Raw genomic sequence first — 21,553 nt, 5'->3', positions numbered from 1 at the left:
TGTGTATAGGCTACTGTTCCTATTGTTGAAAGCACAAAAGTGTGTAATAAACAACGAGCACAATTATATTTAGCATTTTGTTTTCTTACTGTACCGAAAATGAACCGAACCGTGACCTCAAAACCGAGGTACGTACCAAACCGAGATTTTTGTGTACCTTTACACCCCTAGTATACATTTATATTTTGTGTAGAGATGTCCCGATCGATCGGGTCCGATCACGTCATTTTCAAAGTATAGGAATCGGCAAAAAAATATCGAACATGCCTTTTTTAATATACTTTTTATTTTTATTAAATCGTTTTCTAATTTTATTTAACATTAGACAAAATGTCTTACACTCATCCAGTCTTTAGTTTTGGCTTAAAGTGGGGCTGTCAAATTTATCGCATCAACGGCGGTAATAACATTAAAATATTTAACGCAATTAACGCATGCGCTGCACTACCCACTCACGCATTGTCGCGTTCAATCTAAAATGGCACCGTATTACATATTCATAGAACTAAAAGGCAACGTAAAATGAGTAGAGAGAATTTTGGCAGTCTTTGAAGCCTTTTTTAATTGGCCAAAGCCTTCCAATCCCTCTCTCAACGATCAGAAATATCGTGGGAAGCAATGTGGGTAAGGTAGTAGTTGATCTTTTTCTTAACACCCTATTTTATTTCCCAACGCTGAGAAAATATATCAATTGGTACCATTACGCACAGTCATGGTTGCACTTTCCATCATGCATTTGGGCAGAAGTTAAATGGCTGAATTATCATTTACTGAAAGCTCATAAAAATCCACTAGATGGCGAGATTTAGTCACAATATACAAAGTCACAATTCTTTCTATCCGTGGATCCCTCTCACAGAAAGAATGTTAATAATGTAAATGCCATCTTGAGGATTTATTGTCATATTAAACAAATACAGTGCTTATGTACTGTATGTTGAATGTATATATTGGTCCAGGTTTTATTCATTTTTTTCTTAATGCATTGCTAAAATGTATATGATCGGGAAAAATTATCGGGAATGATTGGAATCGAATTGGGAGCAAAAAAAAAAAAAAGCAATCGGATCGGGAAATATCGGGATCGGCAGATACTCAAACTAAAACAATCGGGATCGGACCGGGAACAAAAAACATGATCGGAACAACCCTAATTATGTGTTTTGATTGTCTCTCATAAAAACCAAGCATTATTTTATAAAAAAAAAAAAAAAAAAAAGGGTATCGGGCTCATATATCATCTTACAAAATCGGTTTTATTTTATTTCGACATCGGCTTTGAAAATCCCATGTTGGTGGCATAAATGGTTGCGTTTTTGTCTTTCAGCACACCGTCGCCGCCCGGCTTGTTTTCCAACGGCGCCGTGGCGGACTGCGCTCTCTTCTCCAGCAGTCGCAGCATGACGCCTGACGAAGTGTCCCAGCTGATGCGCGCCACCGTTCGGCAGGTGGCGGACACGCTGAGCGTGGACCCGGATAGGGCCGAACACCTCCTGGTTCACTGCGGCTGGAACGCCGACCTGCTGGTGCGACGCTACACGGACGACCCCGATGGTGCCGCCGCGGCCGCCGGCCTCAGATGTCCGGACCCCGGTCCGCCACCCGACCCGGAGTCCGCTTGCCCCGTTTGCCTGGTCCCTGGCGGCGCCGAGGACCCTCCGCCTTCACTCAGCTGCATGCACTACTGCTGTCGGGTGAGGAGACGCCGGGGTCAGTGGGCAGTGTGTCCCGGATCTCTCTCGCGTATGCGACGCCATTTTTTTCCCATTGCAGTCGTGCTGGCGGGAGTACCTGAGCGCACGTATCGAGCAGAACCTGGTCAGCAACTGTAACTGTCCCATACCTGACTGCCGGGCCCAGCCCACGCCGCTGTTCTTCCTCGCCATCGTCACCGACAAAGACACTGTTGCCAAGGTGGGTCTCCGTGTCCAAACTGTGGCCCGCTGCCAAATTTTTATTGGCCCTCTCTTGTATCGTGCTAATGTATTTTTTCCTACATTTTATATCCCATTCACATCATTCAACATCAATAGATTCAGCAAATCGAGGCGCATAAAAGTTGTATCGTTTTTGCCCAAATTGGACAAAAACTTCCCTATTCTTTTCCGATGGAGAAAAAATTAACCAGGGATCAAAAGGAAGTGGCCTGAAGAAGCCCCAAACTGTACAAGAAGTGACTAATGAGCCTAAAATCAGTGCAAAAAACGGCAAAAAAATGGAAGATGCAAAAAGAGCACCCAAAAAACAATAACAATTTTTTTTTTTTGTGGTTTTTTTTTTACGAGGCACTCATTGGCTGCCATTAACAGCGCTCTACGTCCAATCTATTTTGACTGGGAGGGGCAAAAAAAAGAAAATCTGGACCCCCCCCTAAAAAAAAAAAAAGATGATAAACCTGCAAAAAACAAAACAAAATAAGGACATGCAAAAAAAATCACTAAAAATTGATAATGTATTTTACTGATATCTGTTTTAATGCACTATTTGGCAGCCATTTATGGTGCTGGATGTCCAATCCCTTTTGACCGGGAAGGGGAAAAAAAACTAAAAACTGGCAAACCTGCAAAATAAACACCAAAACAAAAATAAGCCATTTAAAATAATCCCAAAAAATGAATGGTATTTTTTTTTATTTTTTTTTATATATTTTACTGATAGTTGCTTTCATTGGCTGCCATTGACGGTGCTAGATGTCCAATCCATTTTGACTAAGTGGGGCAAAAAATGGAGAAAAAAGCACCACCTCAAAACAGGTGGCAAACCTGCAAAAAAAAACTTAACAAAAAAATAAGACAAATAAAATCACACAAAAAATATAATTGAAATAACCACCAAAACAAAACAAAAAACCTGCAAAAAAAATCACAAAAAATGGATAATTGATATTTTACTGATAGTTGTTTTCATGCACTAATTGGCTGCCATTGACTGTGCTAGATGTCCAATCCATTTTGACTAAGTGGGGCAAAAAAAATGGAGAAAAAAGCATCCCCCAAAAACAGGTGACAAACCTGCAAAAAAACTTAACAAAAAAAAAAGACAAAATCACAAAAAAAAATTATTTATTTGAAATAACCACCTAAACAAAAAAAACCTGCAAAAAATCACAAAACATGGATAATTGATACTTTACTGATAGTTGTTTTAATGCACTCATTGGCTGCCATTGACGGTGCTAGAGGTCCAATCCATTTTGACCAGAAGGGACAAAAAAGTTGGGGAAAAAATGCCAACAAATACAATTTTTTTGCCAAACCTGCAAAAAAATAACCACCAAAACAAAAAAGCCTACAAAAATCACCAAAAATGGTAATTTCATTGATATTTTACTGATAGTTGCTCTCATTGGCTGCCATTGATGATGCTAGATGTCCAATCCATTATGACTGGGAGGGGCAAAAAAAAACTAAAATGGTCAAAAAAACCCAAAAAATAATGTTTTGGCCACACCCCAGTTTTAGGGGTGTGGCCAAATTAAATGAAGTGACCCATGTCCTTTTTTTTTTTTTTTCAGTCAACTTGATGAAACAAAACGTGTTGTTTTTGTGGCGTTTCAGTATGAGAAAGCGCGTCTGCGAGGCTTCGTGGAGTCGTGCTCCAACCTGACGTGGTGCACCAACCCTCAGGGATGCGACCAGATCCTCTGCAAGGAGAACATGGGCAACACGGGAACCTGCTCCAAGTGCGGCTGGTCGTCTTGCTTCAGCTGCAACTTCCCTGAGGTTTTCCTTCCCTTTTAAAACCTATATATTAGAGATGTGGCCGAAAATAGCTAAAATTGCATTTTCGGTTTTTGGTTAAAAGACCGAAAGTTTACCACCGAATAGTGTGAAGAACCGTAGACTGTTCATCCGCTGACAGCCTCGCGCATCAATTTGTACTTCAGCGTGACTTTATTTTTTCTTGTTATGAAGATTGGTTGCTAATGACCACTATAGATGTCCAATCCGTTTGAAGTGGGAGGGATGCTAACTAGCTAGGGATGCTAGCCTCCTTTCTACTCGTGATAAACTTGATGGTGGACACATACGGTTATTTTCATCCAAAATTTTCGATAAGTGGGACTTATCTTTTTTTCTTGTTCTGACACATTTTTTACTGGTACCTCCCCCTCAGGCGCACTATCCGGCCAGCTGCGGTCACATGTCCCAATGGATGGACGACGGCGGCTTCTACGAGGGCATGAGCGCTGAGGCACAAAGCAAACATCTGGCCAAACTCATCTCCAAGCGCTGTCCGAGCTGCCAGGCGCAAATCGAGAAGAACGAAGGCTGCCTCCAGTGCGTGACCCCTCGTGGGCGGGACCCCGCCAGCACCCGCCTGTCCTAACCTATGCTGTCCTGTCCTGTCGTGTCTCCTCAGTATGACCTGCACCAAATGCAACCACGGCTTCTGCTGGCGCTGCCTGAAAGCGTGGAAGCCGACACACAAGGACTACTACAACTGCTTCGCTACGGTAACTGACCACGCCCCTGAATGCGCCCCCAATCCTCCGCGCGCTAACGGCGACTCCTTTGTGTCCGCTCGCAGGTGAGTAAAGTGGCGCGACACGAGAAGAAGTTTCAGGATTTTAACGAGAGATGCGCCTTCCAGCACCGGGCTAAGGTAAGCTAACCTTAGCCAGCTTAGCTAACGTGTCAAGGTCGAGATTTAAATGCAAGTATCGGGATTACGAAGAAATACAGATCGACTGATATGGGATTTCCAAAGGCGGATGTCGATACCGATTTAAATAAAATAAAATTGACCTGTCGCTGATGTTTAAAGTCAATTTTATAAGCCAATATACTTTACATTTCGATTAGAGGTGCAACAATATGAAATTAAATATGATCAGATTTCTTATGTTTTTGTCAAGTCAAAGTAGCACATGATAAAAATCTGCTTTTACTTTGAAAACAATTGACATTTTTGCTAATTTTCAGACATCTCACTATCTAAACGAGCTTCTTAATGAGGCTGCCACAACTAATCGATTAAGATCGATTAATAAATTAGTTGCCAACAAATTTGATAATGGATTTTTTGCCGACAGCTATGAGCAGTCCTGTTTGCGTCCTTGTTTGTGTGTAATGTGAGGCTGGGTGCCAGTGATAAGAGCAAGAGAGAGTTCACTGCAACACTCAGGTTGGGTTGCTGAATCAACAATATTACAAAATGTCGAGTGTTAGATTGTCTTTTGTGTTGTTAGATCCTGTGTGCATCCGTCAGAGGTGACTAAATGAAGCCAATGGCATTGTTTGCATTCTTTGTTGATGAGACGTTACTACTTATTACGGAGCGCTAAGCTGGTTAGCGATGATGCTCATCATTGTCCTAAGCGTCCGTTTGTATTGTATTTTGGAGAAGCATATTGGCGTTTGAGTTGTTAGATAGTAAAGGTGAAAGTACCCGTAATTTCTAGGGTTGGGAATCTCTGGCATGAAGCCGATTCGATATGTATCTAGATACACAGGTTACGATTCGATTAAAAAACAATACATTTTTTAGGCCGAGCGACAGTGTTGTTAATCTTACTGAAAAAAGTAATTAATTATAGTTACAAATTACTTCTCCCAAAAAGTAATTGCGTTAGTAACTCAATTACCTGAATGTAAGTGTAATTAGTTACTTGGCAAAGTAATTGGTAATAATTACTTTTTTTTTTTTTCCCTCAAAAAAAAAAAAAAAAAAAAAAAACATTGGCCACACTATGTGAAGTTTTTTGTGGAGGTTTTTGGTACAATTGGCCCGAGCCCAATTCTTTACCCTAATTTACCCTTTACCCTGAATCAACTGTTAAAAGTTGTTAAAATTGCTCCCATTATTGCATTAGTTCCCTTCTCTCTACTTTCGACATATGAAAGTTTTAAAACTGTTTCATCATTTAAAGATAGATTCAAGTCAAGATTTTGCCGATTTAGAAGTATTTTAGATAAAAAGTTACTTAGGTTCGCTAGGAAGGTTCTCTACAACAAAGCCGTCCTAAAAAGCCTACTGCTTCAAGATGGCGGCTGTCTACTAACGCATTTAGTGCCATGTCTGTCATTTTGCATCTAGTTATATCTATATAGAGTACATGTGATATCTACCATGTCTACTATATCTACCATAACATGCGGGCGTAGTTTGTCGGCTATCGGCTACAACATGTATTATTGGAGCTAACTAGCATCGCGTTTGCTCGGCGTCACAACTTTCTTGCCTCCTCCCCGCTCCTGCTCTGCTCTGTCGTCTCGGTGAGTCCGTCTCCCTCAGACTTTTCGACCAATATAGTAACGCATAGTAACGCATGCCTTTCCGTCCTCAATAACGGTAACGGCGTTGCCAAGATGAGAAAAGTAATTAATTAGATTACCCACTACTGAAAAAAATAACGCCGTTAGTAACGCCGTTATATTGTAACGCCGTTATTAACAACACTGCCGAGCGATTCGATACGGTTCGATACAGAGTGAAAACGATACGATAGTAAACATTTGTTGTGTGCGTGTTCGTACAGTATTTTAAACATATAAAAAAGACCACATTTTATAATAGCAAAATTAAACAACAAAATTTCATACCAATGTTATATTTTACTTTTTTATGAGAAAAAAAAGGCTTACTATATGACCGTCATTTTGTTGGATGGGATTGATAATACAATAAAACTCCAGTGACAGACAACAATAAAGTGCAGTAATTCAATTACTGTATTTCCTGGTGTTTTGAACACAATAGGCAAGTAATTTAATTGCAAACTTTCAACGTAAACAGCCTACAAGCAAAAAATATTATATGCAGCAGCTCTTGAAAAAGACTTAAACCTGTTAGTGTTGTCATAAATAAATAATAAATTATGCTTTACCACTGGTATAACTGGGGGAATAAAAACATGGCATTTTAGACAGACAGGTCTCTAATCATTACTTTAACCTTATACACAGCAAAGTCATTCACTTATGCTTGTGCCTCCACATTTTTATATTCCTCATCACTGTCTATATCTCTTTTGAAGGGCAGATTTTTCTTGAGGAAGATCAACTGATCCACATGTTCATGTTTAAGTAGACTGCATTTCGTGGAAACAATATCTCCAGCAGATCGTGCTGCTTTTTACACCATTGTAGTGGGTTATTTTTCAGGGTTAAAAAAAAACCTCACGATCTCTTAGGGCTGGGCGATATGGCCTTAAGTACGTATCACGATAAATTGAGCACATTTACCTCGATAACGGTAAATGACGATAAATTCGCCCAAGCAAACTGTTATATAATTTGAAAATTTGAATCAATGCATGGACTACAAATTAACAGTTTCTCGTTAAATTTATTTACCAGCTTTCAATTTAACAATTGCACATGCAGTCTAAACATTAAGTATTAAAAAAATCTTGTAAACAATAAGAATTCTTGTGTGAACATTTATAACAGCTTGTATGACTTGAAAAATATCATCACTTGAATTTCATTAAATTCATTCCGCATTGTTATACACTAGATAGTGGCATACGTTTAGATATTTAGAATAGATAGAAATACGACACATCCACCCGCCCCCCAGAAATTATACTTAATTAAAAAATAAAATGTTTCACAAACCTTTCCTTTCTTTTATTCGGCTCAATTATTTACATCTTATGATTTTGGAAATCCTTACAGTATGCAATAAATGATATTCCTGTTCCCAAGCACTGTGCTTACTGTACTGTAATTTTTACAAAAAATAAACAATACATAGTTACTCCCTGTCATCTAGGACGAGCCACTTACAAATACTGCTTTGAACACATCTTCACAGACAAAAGCAATGACACAGGCTTAAAGAGGTAAACTTTAATTGTGTAAATCACACTTAATGACGACACGATCTCCTGGTTGAAATAGACGACATCCACTTAATTCTATTGAAGATATGTAATGCTGAGGCAATTTGTCAACTTTACTTTTAAAAAGAAACGTGCACTGTTTATCCAGTAGATGGGGCTCTTGCAGTGTGTCAAACAGTGATTCAATTTAGGGCAATTGACTTAAAAGTGGTTCATTGTTTCAGAAAGCCTCGGTTTTTCCATCCCTATCTGGAACCCGTCAAGAGTTCACTTAATGTCGGGTGAAAGTTTGGCGAAGCTAACTTAAGCCCGACTTCATCCCGTTTACTTGTAGCGTTAGCCGCTAGCATTAGCAGCTAGCGTTAGCCTACCGGGCTTCTGTTTGATTGGCTTCCTGAAAACCATGTGACTCCAAACGTAAGCACACTGTCTGCTTTCTTAAAGGGGAATGAACATAGCCGAACAACACAGAGCCAAAGCGGGATGAAAAGACTATATTTTCTTCTTTTATTAAATTACCGAATTTACCGACATGGTCAAAATTACGTCGGTCATCGTGAAGAATTTCGGTAACGGTAAATTTTCGGTTTACCGCCCTGCTCTACGATCTCTGTACCGCTTCACACTTCACACTAGCTCTGTCCCATGCCTGCGAACAGATCTGGCTGCCTTCGTCACTTCAAAGTCCGACTTTTGTTTTCCTGGGTGCGTTGAAAATCAATCGCTGCACGTCGCTGCCGTGGTGCGCAAACTGTCCATTGTTTTAGCATGTTGCTTTGTTGCCACTACTAGTTTCCTTTTGAGCTGTGAAGAAAACGCTACGGAGCGTGCGTTACAGTGGTTTTGTTAGCTCTCGCGTTGTTTTGACATGCCCGTGACGATCGGGTAATGACGGCAACAACTAGCGGTTCTGCCGAAATAAATGGGAAGTTGTGGCAACCACGGCGGCGGTCACAATCTAAGTGCACCGTGTGGTGAATGACACAAGCGGAGCATGTGAGGTAAAAGCTAAATTATTATCATATTAAGCAAAGGATTGAACTAGGCATCAGAAGCCGATTCTTGTGCTCGCAATAGCCGAATTCTACTTCTACTATCGGTTCATTGAATATTTAATGGCTAATTACTGTCGAATGGTAAGTTTACTATCGATACAGCTATATCTCTCACCTGTAAAACTGAATATCCGGTCGTATCGGTTTATCGTTCTCAAGCTTAGTAATTTCCCAAATATAAGGCGGACCCGTGTACAATGCGCACCCCAAATTTACTTGTAAAATCTAGGGGACATTATTGTGCCCGTTTATTACGCGCTCCCTAATTTTAGCACCAATAAATATAAGAATACAAGAAAAAAGAGCTCGTGTACAGATACAGAAATGTCATTTTACTTACTGGTGAAACACAGCACAAGCATAGCACATTTGTAGTTCAAAACATTACCAAAAACTGACAATATTTACGGTAATAATATGATTTGACAACTTCTCCAACTTACCAGAATATAGGAGAAAACAAAACAGATGTGACTTTTCTTTTAAAGGCTGCTGTATAACTTGCTCGTTTCATCATGATGAATAAAGGTTTCTTCCATGGATTGATACGATAAAATGAAAGCGAGAACGTAAGTCGGAAATCCGAGAGCACATCGCTGTTGACATGACAGTAACAATAGAAACTATTTTTATTTGGGTTTGAGTTTCCCGAGGGACAGCTATAGTTGACGGACACACACAGGAAGTCTGTGTTGTTACGTTTGTTATTGTCCGAGTTGCGGAGCTGCAATAAACGTCGATTCAAATGAGTTAAAGAAACTAAATTCTGTGCTTTATAAAGAGTGAAAAAAGCAGAATTTAACACAGACGAAATCATTCGGCCGATCAGAGTGATGTATTACCGAAACAAAATGGTGACGTCACGTACTGTAATGGTCGGCAACGGATCGCCGCATATGTTTCTTCAACACAACGTGGCCGTGTCAATAAAAAAAAACGCCCCACTTTTCAGTTTTTTATTTGTTAAAAAAGTTTAAATTATCCAATTAATGTTGTTCCACTTCACGATTGTGTCCCACTTGTTGTTGATTCTTGACAAAAAAATTCAATTTCATATCTTTATGTTTGAAGCCTGAAATGTGGCGAAAGGTTGCAAGATTCAAGGGGGCCGAATACTTTTGCAAGGCACTGTATATATATGTATATATGTGTGTATATATATATATATATATATATATATATATATATATATATATATATATATATATATATATATATATATTAGGGCTGTCAAAATTATCGCGTTAACGCGCGGTAATTAATTTTTTAAATTAATCACGTTAAAATATTTGACGCAATTAACGCACATGTCCCGCTCAGAAAGTATTCTGCCTTTTGGTAAGTTTAACAGCAAGACTTTTTTTGCTGTCCAACAGCGAACTGGAACAATGGTTTATTGTTTTCTTTCCAGTTCATTATACCTGCACGACGTCTCAGGCTGATAATGTTGTGCTTATATGATCCTTGGACAAGATTTGTCCGTAAGTATGGTTGTAGTAAAGAATGTACGTATTATGTTAGTGAGCGAAATGTTATATTTTTTGTATGAGACGCTTTTTGTTTGTTTAGTGAACCTGTATAGCGTGCTAAGCTAACGTTGTTGCTAATGCAATGCTTGTGTACTTTTTTTTTGTAGTTTTACGACGGTCTAAAGAGGACAATGGTTTGAGGCCATTTTATTAATAAATCAGATGAAAAAGGAAGAAGTCTAATTATTAAGGCGTCGTTCACTAGCTGTCTAGCTTTGGAAAAAGTAGACGCTTCGGAGTGAGGACAGCATAGACAGATTTAAATGACAGTAGAGTGAAATGCCCACTACAGTCCTTTTGTACCGTATGTTGAATGTATATATATATCCATTTTGTGTCTTATCTTTCCATTCCAACAATTTATTTTACAGAATATATATATAATTTAAAGAAAAATATGGCATATTTTATAGATGGTTTGAATTGCGATTAATTGCGATTAATTACGATTAATAAATTTTTAAGCTGTAATTAACTCGATTAAAAAATTTTAATCATTTGACAGCCCTAATATATATATACATATTTCTGTCTCCATCCATGTACCCGTTTATAATGCACAGCATGATTTTACAAGTTGATTTTGGGGGGGAAAAAGTGCGCGTTATATTCGGGAAATTACGGTAAATTTCTTTTTACGGTGATAGAAAGATGTAAGGAAAAGACTGAAGCGGACTGGAGGGAGGGAGGAAGGGGCGTGTGTGAGTGTGTGTTTGTTTGCACGAATATCAGTATTTGTGTGTGCATGTAGACAAAGTAAGAGTCAGAGATTCTGCGACCGGCCTTGGGAGGAGAGATCAAGGGCGACAGATAAGGACCATCTGTGCGGCTCTCCGATGAGGAGGGAGGGGGGGGGCATTTCGGGAAAAAGGCAGAAATTAAGACGAATCAGGAATTTGGTATGTCCGAAAAATGCAGTTGTCCTCATTCAATCACGCTCATCAAGGCGAAGGGCAGACCTCAGTTCCCTCAAGTCCTTCCCAGCATTAGCGGATTGACGCAACAGCTCCGTCAGCTGGTGCCCGATGGTATTCATTGACATCCACCCATCCCTGGACCGGACCGTGCTCGCACGGAATAAGTTCCCAATCCGGAGAAGAAACCCCACAACTGTCGCGCCAAACAGCCAAATATCCTCGGTCTTTCACCGATATGACTATGAGACATTAAGAAGATGTAAAGAAACCACACACATACAGTGGGGCAAATAAGTATTTAGTCAACCACTAATTGTGCAAGTTCTCCTACTTGAAAATATTAGAGAGGCCTGTAATTGTCAACATGGGTAAACCTCAACCATGAGAGACAGAATGTGGGAAAAAAAACAGAAAATCACATTATTTGATTTTTAAAGAATTTATTTGCAAATCATGGTGGAAAATAAATATTTGGTCTATACCAAAAGTTCATCTCAATACTTGATGTAGCCTTTGTTGGCAATAACGGAGGCCCAAACGTTTTCTGTAACTCTTCACAAGCTTTTCACACACTGCTGCTGGTATTTTGGCCCATTTCTCCATGCAGATCTCCTTTAGAGCAGTGATGTTTTGGGGCTGTCGTTGGGCAACACAGACTTTCAACTCCCTCCTCACCCCGTGGCGTCAAAATGATAACAAGAACGGTGAGCAAAAATCCCAGAACCACACAGGGGGACCTAGTGAATCACCAACAGAGAGCTGGGACCACAGTAACAAAGGCTACTATCAGTAACACAATGCACTGCCAGACGTGTCCCCCTGCTGAAGAAAGTACACGTTCTGGCCCGTCTACGGTTCGCTACAGAGCATTTGGATGATCCAGAAGAGGACTGAGAGAATGTGTTATGGTCAGATGAAACCAAAATAGAACTTTTTGGTAGAAACACAGGTTCTCGTGTTTGGAAGAAAATGAATACTGAATTGCACCATACCCACTGTGAAGCATGGGGGTGGAAACATCACGCTTTAGGGCCGTTTTTCTGCAAAGGGACCAGGACGACTGATCTGTGTAAAGGAAAGAATGAATAGGGCCATGTATCGAGAGATTTTGAGTGAAAATCTCCTTCCGTCAGCAAGGGCATTGAAGATGAGACGTGGCTGGGTCTTTCAGCATGACAATGATCCCAAACACACTGCCAGGGCAACAAAGGAGTGGCTTCGTAAGAAGCATTTCAAGGTCCCGGAATGGCCTAGCCAGTGTCCAGATCTCAACCCCATAGTAAATCTGCGGAGGGAGTTGAAAGTCCGTGTTGCCCAACAACTGCCCCAAAACATCACTGCTCTAGAGGAGATCTGCATGGAGAAATGGGCCAAAATACCAGCAACACTGTGAGAAAAGCTTGTGAAGAGTTACAGAAAACGTTTGGCCTCCGTTATTGCCAACAAAGGGTACATAACAAAGTATTGAGATGAACTTTTGGTATTGACCAAATACTTATTTCCCACCATGATTTGCAAATAAATTGTTTAAAATTCAAACAATCTGATTTTCTGTTTTTTTTTCCACATTCTGTCTCTCGTGGTTGAGGTTTACCCATGTTGACAATTACAGGCCTCTCAAAATTTTCAAGTGGGAGAACTTGCACAATTAGTGGTTGACTAAATACTTATTTGCCCCACTGTAAACCCATTCATAGAACAGCTTAGAGCAAGGGTCCGCAAACTACGGCCCGCGGGCCGGATACGACCCGCCTCCACATTTGGTCCGGCCCCCTGAACAATACCATTGGTTATTGTCTATTTAATAAATAGTGTTATCATTATTATATTATTATTATATTATATTATATTATTATTTTTATTTTATTTACTTTTGTTCTGTGAAGAATCCAGAAAGGGTTATTTGATTATGGCTTTCTGAAAAACAATATTTTTTTACATTTCGGCACTCCTGTAATCGTCACACTTTTTCTGTTACAAACTGACCCCGACCCCTCATCAGAGAAGGGAAAGGTTATGTGGCCTCACAGGAAAAAGTTTGAGGACCCCTGGCTTAGTCTCTCCCATTCAAACTGTAAACTGTCATACAAGAGCGTGTGCTTTGAATTGGATTTGTCTTCATTGTTACATACAACATGCCTGAAACAACTTCCAGATAAACTGTGCAGGTAACTGGAAAAAGTGAGATTTATCCAATCAATCGTTTAATTAATTGGCCAATTAACCGATAATAAAAATAATCGTTTGTTGCTGCCCTAATTAGCTTATAGTATAATAGTAACAGTTCATATCAATGAAGTTGTACTAAAAGATCAGACTTTCAAAGTAAAACGTTTGTTTTTGAAATGGTGAACAACTTTGAAAAGAACTTCTGGGGGAGGTGGAAGAAAGTTTGATATGTTTTTTGACACGTCCTTATCTCATGTCATGAGGCACTCTGGGCAATGTCCTTGCTTATATATGAATAAATCCATAAAGATTTGATCACAAATCCGAGTGCCATCCGTTTTATCATGCAATTCTACTAAAATCATCAAGTCATAAAGGTTTGATCATAAGTCCAACCACTGAAAATCGTTTCAACAAGTATAACTCTCAAAGCAGAGAGTTGACTTTTGGACATTTTGAAAACACAAGCATTCCTTCAATGTCAGATGAAATCTGAGAAGGAACCACAATTGCGATCTATACGTCAAGGTGACACAAGCTTCGGTTTATGGTTAGTTACCTCCGTGTAACCCTTCTGCAATATCTCCCTTCTACTCCAATAATAAAGCCATAAAAGTTGCTCATTAAAAAACTGAGCATAGCTTCAGCCAGCAGGAAGTGCACTTTTGCACCTTGAAGGAGGACATGAAACAATCATTTCGCTTTTGACTGAGGCAGAGGAACTCCAGCTCGACATTCTGAGCTCGTGCGCTGAGACAGACTCCGTCCTCTCAAAAGCCATGGCTGAAAGTATCGAGGACCATCTTAAATGTCCCGCCTGTCTGGACATCTTCAGAGATCCTGTCATTCTGTCGTGCAGTCACAACTTATGCCGTCTGTGTCTGCAGCAGTGGAAGGAAAAAGGAGAAACGTCGTGTCCAATCTGTAGGACAACGTTTAGGAGGTCGATGGATATGTTTCTGAACTTGGCACTGAAGAATTTGTGTGATAATCTTGCACGAGCCTCAGTCAAGTCAGAAGACATGTGCAGCTTGCAGAAAGAGGACCACCAGGAGCTTGTGCGCCTCAGAGGCACAGATGCAGAAATCCTCACTGGCCACACGTTCCGGCCACTTGAAGAAAATGTGGAAGGTCATCATAAGGAACTCCTGAAAGCCCTGCAAAATGCCAAGGAAAGACTCCAAGATTACAACGACTGTCTAGAAAACTGCAATGAACAGGCGGAGTACATCAAAGTTCAGAAGGAGAATGTCGAACGCAAGATTAAGAAGGATTTTCAGGAGCTCCGTCGCTTTCTGGACGTTGAGGAGGAGGCCAGGTTGGCTGCGGTCAGGGAGGAGGAGGTGGAGAAGAGTCAGATCATGAAGGAGAAGATCGCAGCTCTCAGCCAACAAATGGCCGCTCTCTCGGATGTCATTAGAAGCACTGAGGAGCTGCTGGTGTCTGGCACTGATTCATTCATGAAGAACTTTAAGAGTGCGATGAGCAGGATCCAAGAGCTCCCCGATAAACCAGAGCTGCTCCGAGGTGGCCTGCTGGACGAAGCCAAACACGTAGGCAATCTCAAATTCAAGGCATGGGAGCGGATGAAGGAGACGCTCCACTACAGTCCCATCATTCTGGACCCCAACACTGCTGGTCCAGGAATCATTCTGTCCGAAGATCTGACCAGTCTGAGTTTGGAAGAAGGACAGCCACAGCGTCCAAAGAATTCAGAGAGGTTCAAGTGGAAGCGTGTGCTGGGTGGTGCTTTGGACTCGGGAAAACACGTGTGGGACGTTGAGGTGGGAGACAACAATGACTGGACAGTAGGGATCATGGCGATGGACCCTTGTTTGCCGGATGAAATGGGTGGTTGGTTCTTTGGAAGTTGGGATGGTAAATACAAAAGACCCCCTGGCATTTATGGAGAATGGAAGCCGCCTTTCAAAGTGCAGAGGATCCGAGTTGAAGTGGACATGAATGAAAGGTCATTGTCTTTCTCTGAACCGCTTAAAAACACCAAATTGTGGAACGCTCGGAAGGCTTTCGATTGGCCAGACTTGTCCGGTAACACCAAAATGTATCCATACTTTCACACACAACATAAAAGTCCTCTTAAAATAGTCCCTATACCTCCTTGTGTTACGACTCCCATAAGTTAGTTTGCGGTCATTTTGGCAAGGCTTGATTTTCTGCTTTTTTTCTCTCTACATGATTCGACTCTCATTTATTGGCCAGATCATGTGTTAAGTCAAAGTAATGAAGCAGTTACTCAACTATTCTTTTCTCCCAATACTTTTTGACTTGTATGAATACTACTTTTAGTTTAATGTGTGTAATATTTGAAAGTAATGCTACTCTTAAGTACAATTTTTGGCTTCTCATTACGGTTTTAAATATCAATCAGACACAAGTTACTGAGTACTTGAGTATTCTTTTCAACAAATATACTGTATATTTTTTTCATTGACCACTTTGAGTTGTGATTGAGTCGGTATTTTAAAGTAATGCTACTCTTAATCGAGTAGCATTTTGGGCTCTTCTACTGATGACATTATTTTGAAAATAAAAGCTTATAAACACTTGCTTGGTACCCGAGTCTTTTTTTCACCCAATACTTTTTGACTTGTACTTGTGTGCGTACTACTTTTACGTTAATGGGAGTAATATTTGGATTTAACACTACTCTTACTTTAATACATCTTTTGACTTCTCTCTTAATAACATTGATTCACAGTACTTTTACTTCTACTACTTTATAACAGTTCTGGCCAAATGTATTGGCACCCCTGCAATTCTGTCAGACAATGCTCAGTTTCTCCCAGAAAATGATTGCAATTACAAATACTTTGTTAGTAATTGTTTTTCGCTTGCAATGAAAAAACACTAAAGAAAATGGGGAAAAAAATGAAATCATTATCATTTTACACAAAACTCCAAAAATGGGCGGGACAAAAGTTTTGGCACCCCTTGAAAAATCATGTAATGCTTCTCTAATTTGTGTAATAAACAGCACTTGTTACTTACCTGTGGCACATAACAGGTTGTGGCCATAACTAAATCACACTTGCAGCCAGTTAAAACGGATTGAAGTTGACTCAACCTCTGTCCCTGTGTGTACCACATTGACCAAGTAGAAAAGAAAGACCAAAGAACTGTCTGAGGACTTGAGAAGCAAAATCGTGAGGAAGCATGGGCAACCTCAAGGCTACAAGTCCATCTCCAAAGACCTGAATGTTCCTTTGTCTACCGAGCGCAGTGTCATTAATAAGTGTATAGCCCACGGCACTGTAGCTAACCTCCAACGAAAAAGAAAAATTCACGAGAGATTTCAACCAAAGATTCTGTGGATGGTGGATAAAAGAACCTTGACTAAAATCCAAACAAGTTCAAGCTGTCCCGCAGTCCGAGGGTACAACAGTGTGAAATCCGTACTAACCGTCGGCGTCTGAACGAAAAGGGACTCTATGGTAGGATACCCAGGAAGACCCCACTTCTGACCCAGAGACATAAAGCCAGGCTGGAGTTTGCTAAAATTTACCTGAGAAAGCCAAAAACGTTCTGAAAGAATGTTCTCTGGCCAGATGAGACAAAAGTAGAGCTTTTTTGGATAAGGCATCAAGATAGTTTAGAGGGAAAAAAAAAAAAACGAGGCCTTCAAATAAAAGAACACCGTCCCCACAGTCAAACATGGCAGAGGTTCCTGATGTTTTGGGGTTGCTCTACTGCCTCTGGCACTTGACGGCTTGACTGTGTACATGGCATTATGATGTCTGAAGAGTACCAACAAATTTTGCAGCATAATGTAGAGCCCAGTGTGAGAAAGCTCGGTCTCCCTCAGAGGTCATGGGTCTTCCAGCAGGACAATGAGCCAAAACACACTTCAAAAAGCACTAGAAAATGTTTGAGAGAAAGCACTGAAGACTTCTAAAGTTGCCAGCAATGAGTCCAGACTTGAATCCTATAGAATACCTGCGGAGAGATGTGAAAATGGAAGTGTGGAGAAGGCACCCTTCAAATTTCAGAGACCTGGAGTAGTTGGCCAAAGAAGAATGGTCTAAAATTCCAGCAGAGCATTGAAAGAAACTCTTTGATGGATACCGGAAGCGGTTGTTTGCAGTTATTTTGTCTAAAAATTGTGCTACCAAGTTATAGGCTCAGGCTGCCAATACTTTTGTCCGGCCTATTTGTAGAGTTTTGTGTTAAATGATCATAATTTAATTTTTTTAAATATTCCCTTTAGTGTTTGTTCATTGCAAGCAAAATAATGAAAATATTACTACTAAAACATTTGTAATTGCAGTCATTTTCTGGGAGAAATTGAGCATAATCTGACAGAATTGCAGGGGTGCTAATACTTTTGGCCAACAGTGTATATAAAACATGACTAAAACAACTTCAAGTTAAACTGTGAAGGTAACGTATTGGCCCGAATATAAGACGGCCCTGATTATAAGACGACGCCTTCTTTTTCAAGACTCAAGTCTGAAAAAAGATTTTTTGAACATCAAATTCATTTTTATACAGAAAATAATTACAGTACATCTGAAACAAATGATATATTTGAGAGAAAAAGCATGCTATTTTGCCTCATTCAAATCTTAATATCTGAACGTTTAATTATGTAAACTAAAGTGCAATCACATTCGTAAATAAATGGCTTCTGGTTTTTTAAATGTAAATAAACCAATCTATTGTGATAAAACAACAACATTGCAATAACTGCATTAACCATCAAAGTGAAGTCTAACTAGTCTTGAAACAAATCTGAATACAACATTGCAATAAAATAATGCAAACTGGTTAAACTTGAGAGTTGCTGAGATGTCATGACAGAACATCGCTTCAATGATATCTGGCGCCATCTAGCGTCGTGAATGGGTATAATGTCTAGACCGCGAATATAAGACCACCCCCACTTTTTCAGTCTTATTTCAATGCAAAAAACAGTCTTCGGGCCAATACAGGAATTGGAAAAGGTGACATTTATCTGATTAATCATTGCATTAATTGGCCAATTAACCGATTATAAAAAATAATCGTTTGTTGCAGCCCTAATTAGCTTATAGTATAATAGTAACAGTTCATATCAATGAAGTTGTGCTAAAAGATCAGACTTTCAAAGTAAAATGTTTGGTTTTGAAACTTTGAAAAGAACTTCTGGAGGAGGTGGAACAAAATGGACAGACTGACACGTCCTTATCTCATGTCATGAGGCGTTCTGGGCAATGTCCTTGCTTATAAATGAATAAATCCATAAAGATTTGTTCACAAATCCGAGTGTCATCCTTTTTATCATGCACTTTGGCTTCTCCAGTGTCTTCAATTCAAATAAAATCATCAAGTCATAAAGGTTTGATCACAAGTCCAACCATCGAAAATCCTTTCAAGAAGCACAACTCTCAAAGCAGAGAGTGGTCTTTTGGACATTTTGAAAACAAAAGCATTCCTTCAATGTCAGATGAAACCTGAGAAGAAACCACAATTGCGATCTATACTTCAAGGTGACAGAAGCTTCAGGTTACGGTTAGTTACTTCAGTGGACACCCTTCTGAAATATCTCTGTTCCACTCCAATAATCAAGCCATAAAAGTTGCTCATTAAAAAACAGAGCCGAGCTTCTGCAAGCAGGAAGTGCACTTTTGGACCTTGAGGCAGGACATGAAATAAACCTTTCACTTGTGATTGAGGCCGAGAAACTGTAGCCTGACATTCTGAGCTCATACGCTGAAAGAGACTGTCTTCTACAAAACCATGGCTGAAAGCATGGAGGACCACCTTAAATGTCCTGCCTGTCTGGACGTCTTCAAAGATCCTGTCATTCTGCGGTGCAGTCACAACTTATGCCGTGCGTGTCTGCAGCAGTGGAAGGAAAAAGGAGAACAATCGTGTCCAATCTGTAGGACAAAGTTTAGGAGGTCGATGGGTGATCTTCCGAACTTGGCGCTGAAGAATTTGTGTGATAGCCTTGCACGAGCCTCAGTCAAGTCAGAAGACATGTGCAGCTTGCAGAAAGAGGACCACCAGGAGCTTGTGCGCCTCGGCGGCACAGATGCAGAAATCCACACTGGCCACACGTTCCGGCCACTTGAAGAAAATGTGGAAGGTCATCATAAGGAACTCCTGAAAGCCCTGCAAAATGCCAAGGAAAGACTCCAAGATTACAACGACTGTCAAGAAAACTGCAATGAACAGGCGGAGTACATCAAATTCCAGAGAGAGAAGGTCGAACACAAGATTAAGAAGGATTTTGAGGAGCTCCGTCGCTTCCTCGACGTCGAGGAGGAGGCCAGGTTGGCTGCCGTCAGGGAGGAGGAGATGGAGAAGAGTCGGACCATGAAGGAGAAGATTGCAGCTCTCGGCCAAAAAATGGCCGCTCTCTCGGATGTCATTAGAAGCACTGAGGAGCTGCTGGTGTCTGGCAGTGATTCATTCATGAAGAACTTTAAGAGTGCGATGAGCAGGATCCAAGAGCTCCCCGATAAACCAGAGCTGCTCCGAGGTGGCCTGCTGGACGAAGCCAAACACGTAGGCAATCTCAAATTCAAGGCATGGGAGCGGATGAAGCAGACGCTCGACTACAGTCCTGTCATTCTGGACCCCAACACGGCCGGTTCAGGAATCATTCTGTCCGAAGATCTGACCAGTTTGAGGTGGGAAGAAGGACAGCCGCAGCGTCCAAAGAATTCAGAGAGGTTCAAGTGGCAACGTGTGCGGGGTTGTGCTTTGGACTGGGGAAGACATGTGTGGGACGTTGAGGTGGGAGACAACAATGACTGGACAGTGGGGATCATGTGGATGGGCCCTTTTTTGCAAGATAAAATGGGTGGATGGTACTCTGGATTTTGGAATGGTAAATACAAAATTCCCTCCGACAAATTTGGAGAATGGAGTCCGCCTGTCAAAGTGCAGAGGATCCGAGTTGAAGTGGACATGAATACAAGGTCATTGTCCTTCTCTGAACCGCTTACAAACACTGAATTGTGGAATGCGCAGAAGCCTTCCGATTGGCCAGACTTGTCCGGTAACATCAAGATGTATCCTTACTTTTACTCGAGCAGTAAAATTCCTCTAAAAATAATCCCCATTCAACCTGGTGTTACGACGGCCATCCGCTAGCGGTCATGTTGACACAGCTTGATTTTCTGCTTTTTAATGTCATCTAAATCATTCCTTTTCCACATGATTTGACTCTCATTTATTGGCCAGATCATGTGATAAGACTTTACTGGAGCAGGTCAAGTCAAAGTAATTGAGCAGTTACTCAAATACTCTTTTCTCCCAATATTTTGGACTTTTGTGAATACTACTTTTAGTTTCGTGTGAGTATAATTTGGAATTAATACTACTATTACTTGAGTACAACTTTTGACCACTCTTGTTAACATTGATTTACTTGTCCTATTTTATTACTTGTACTACAGACATTTGGGGGGGGGGGGGCAGAACTTTTACTTGAGTGATTTTATTTGAAAGTAATGTTAGTCTTACTCAAGTACAATTTTTGGCTTGTTTTGGGGTTGCTTTGCTGCCTCTGGCCCTGGACTGCTTGACAGTATGCATGGCATTATGAAGTCTGAAGCCTACCAACAAATTTTGCAGCATAATGTAGGGCCCAGTGTGAGAAAACTGGGTCTCTCTCAGAGGTCATGGGTCTTACAGCTGGGCAATGACCCAAAATACACTTCAAAAAGCACTGGAAAATGGTTATAGCGAAAGCACTGGAGACTTCTAAAGTGGCCAGTAATGAGTCCAGACCTGAATCCCATAGAACACCTGTGGAGAGATCTGAAAATGACACCCTTAAAATAGCAGAGACCTGGAGCAGTTGGCCAAAGAAGAATGGTCTAAAATTCCAGCAGAGCATTGTAAGAAACTCATTGATGGTTACCGGAAGCGGTTGTTTGCAGTTATTTTGTCTTTTGTCTGGCCCGAGTTTTGTGTAAAATGATAATGATTGTATTTTTTTCCCCATTCTCTTTTGTGTTTTTTCATTGCAAGCAAAATAAATGGAGATATTACGACTAAAGCATTTGCAATCGCAATCATTTTCTGGGAGAAATTGCGCATTATCTGACATAATTGCAGGGGTGCCAATACTTTTGGCCAGCA

The 21,553-nt window shown here is 40.5% G+C and overlaps 1 protein-coding gene across 1 annotated transcript in view; it reads left to right on the top strand.

Moving 5' to 3' along the window:
* The window catches only part of LOC130923073 (cullin-9), a 76,202-nt gene that overhangs the window by 40,746 nt on the left and 13,903 nt on the right, over positions 1–21,553 (top strand). Inside the window, exons 30-35 of the mRNA XM_057848494.1 lie at positions 1,328–1,694; positions 1,774–1,914; positions 3,558–3,722; positions 4,117–4,280; positions 4,363–4,456; positions 4,531–4,605. Of these exons, the coding sequence (XP_057704477.1) occupies positions 1,328–1,694; positions 1,774–1,914; positions 3,558–3,722; positions 4,117–4,280; positions 4,363–4,456; positions 4,531–4,605 (1,006 nt within the window). The remainder of the gene's footprint in view (positions 1–1,327; positions 1,695–1,773; positions 1,915–3,557; positions 3,723–4,116; positions 4,281–4,362; positions 4,457–4,530; positions 4,606–21,553) is intronic.

Source organism: Corythoichthys intestinalis, chromosome 10, assembly GCF_030265065.1.
Source record: "Corythoichthys intestinalis isolate RoL2023-P3 chromosome 10, ASM3026506v1, whole genome shotgun sequence".
NCBI lineage: Eukaryota > Metazoa > Chordata > Actinopteri > Syngnathiformes > Syngnathidae > Corythoichthys > Corythoichthys intestinalis.
The sequence above is the reverse complement of the archived record's forward strand: the minus strand, read 5'-3'. Positions and strand labels throughout refer to the sequence as shown.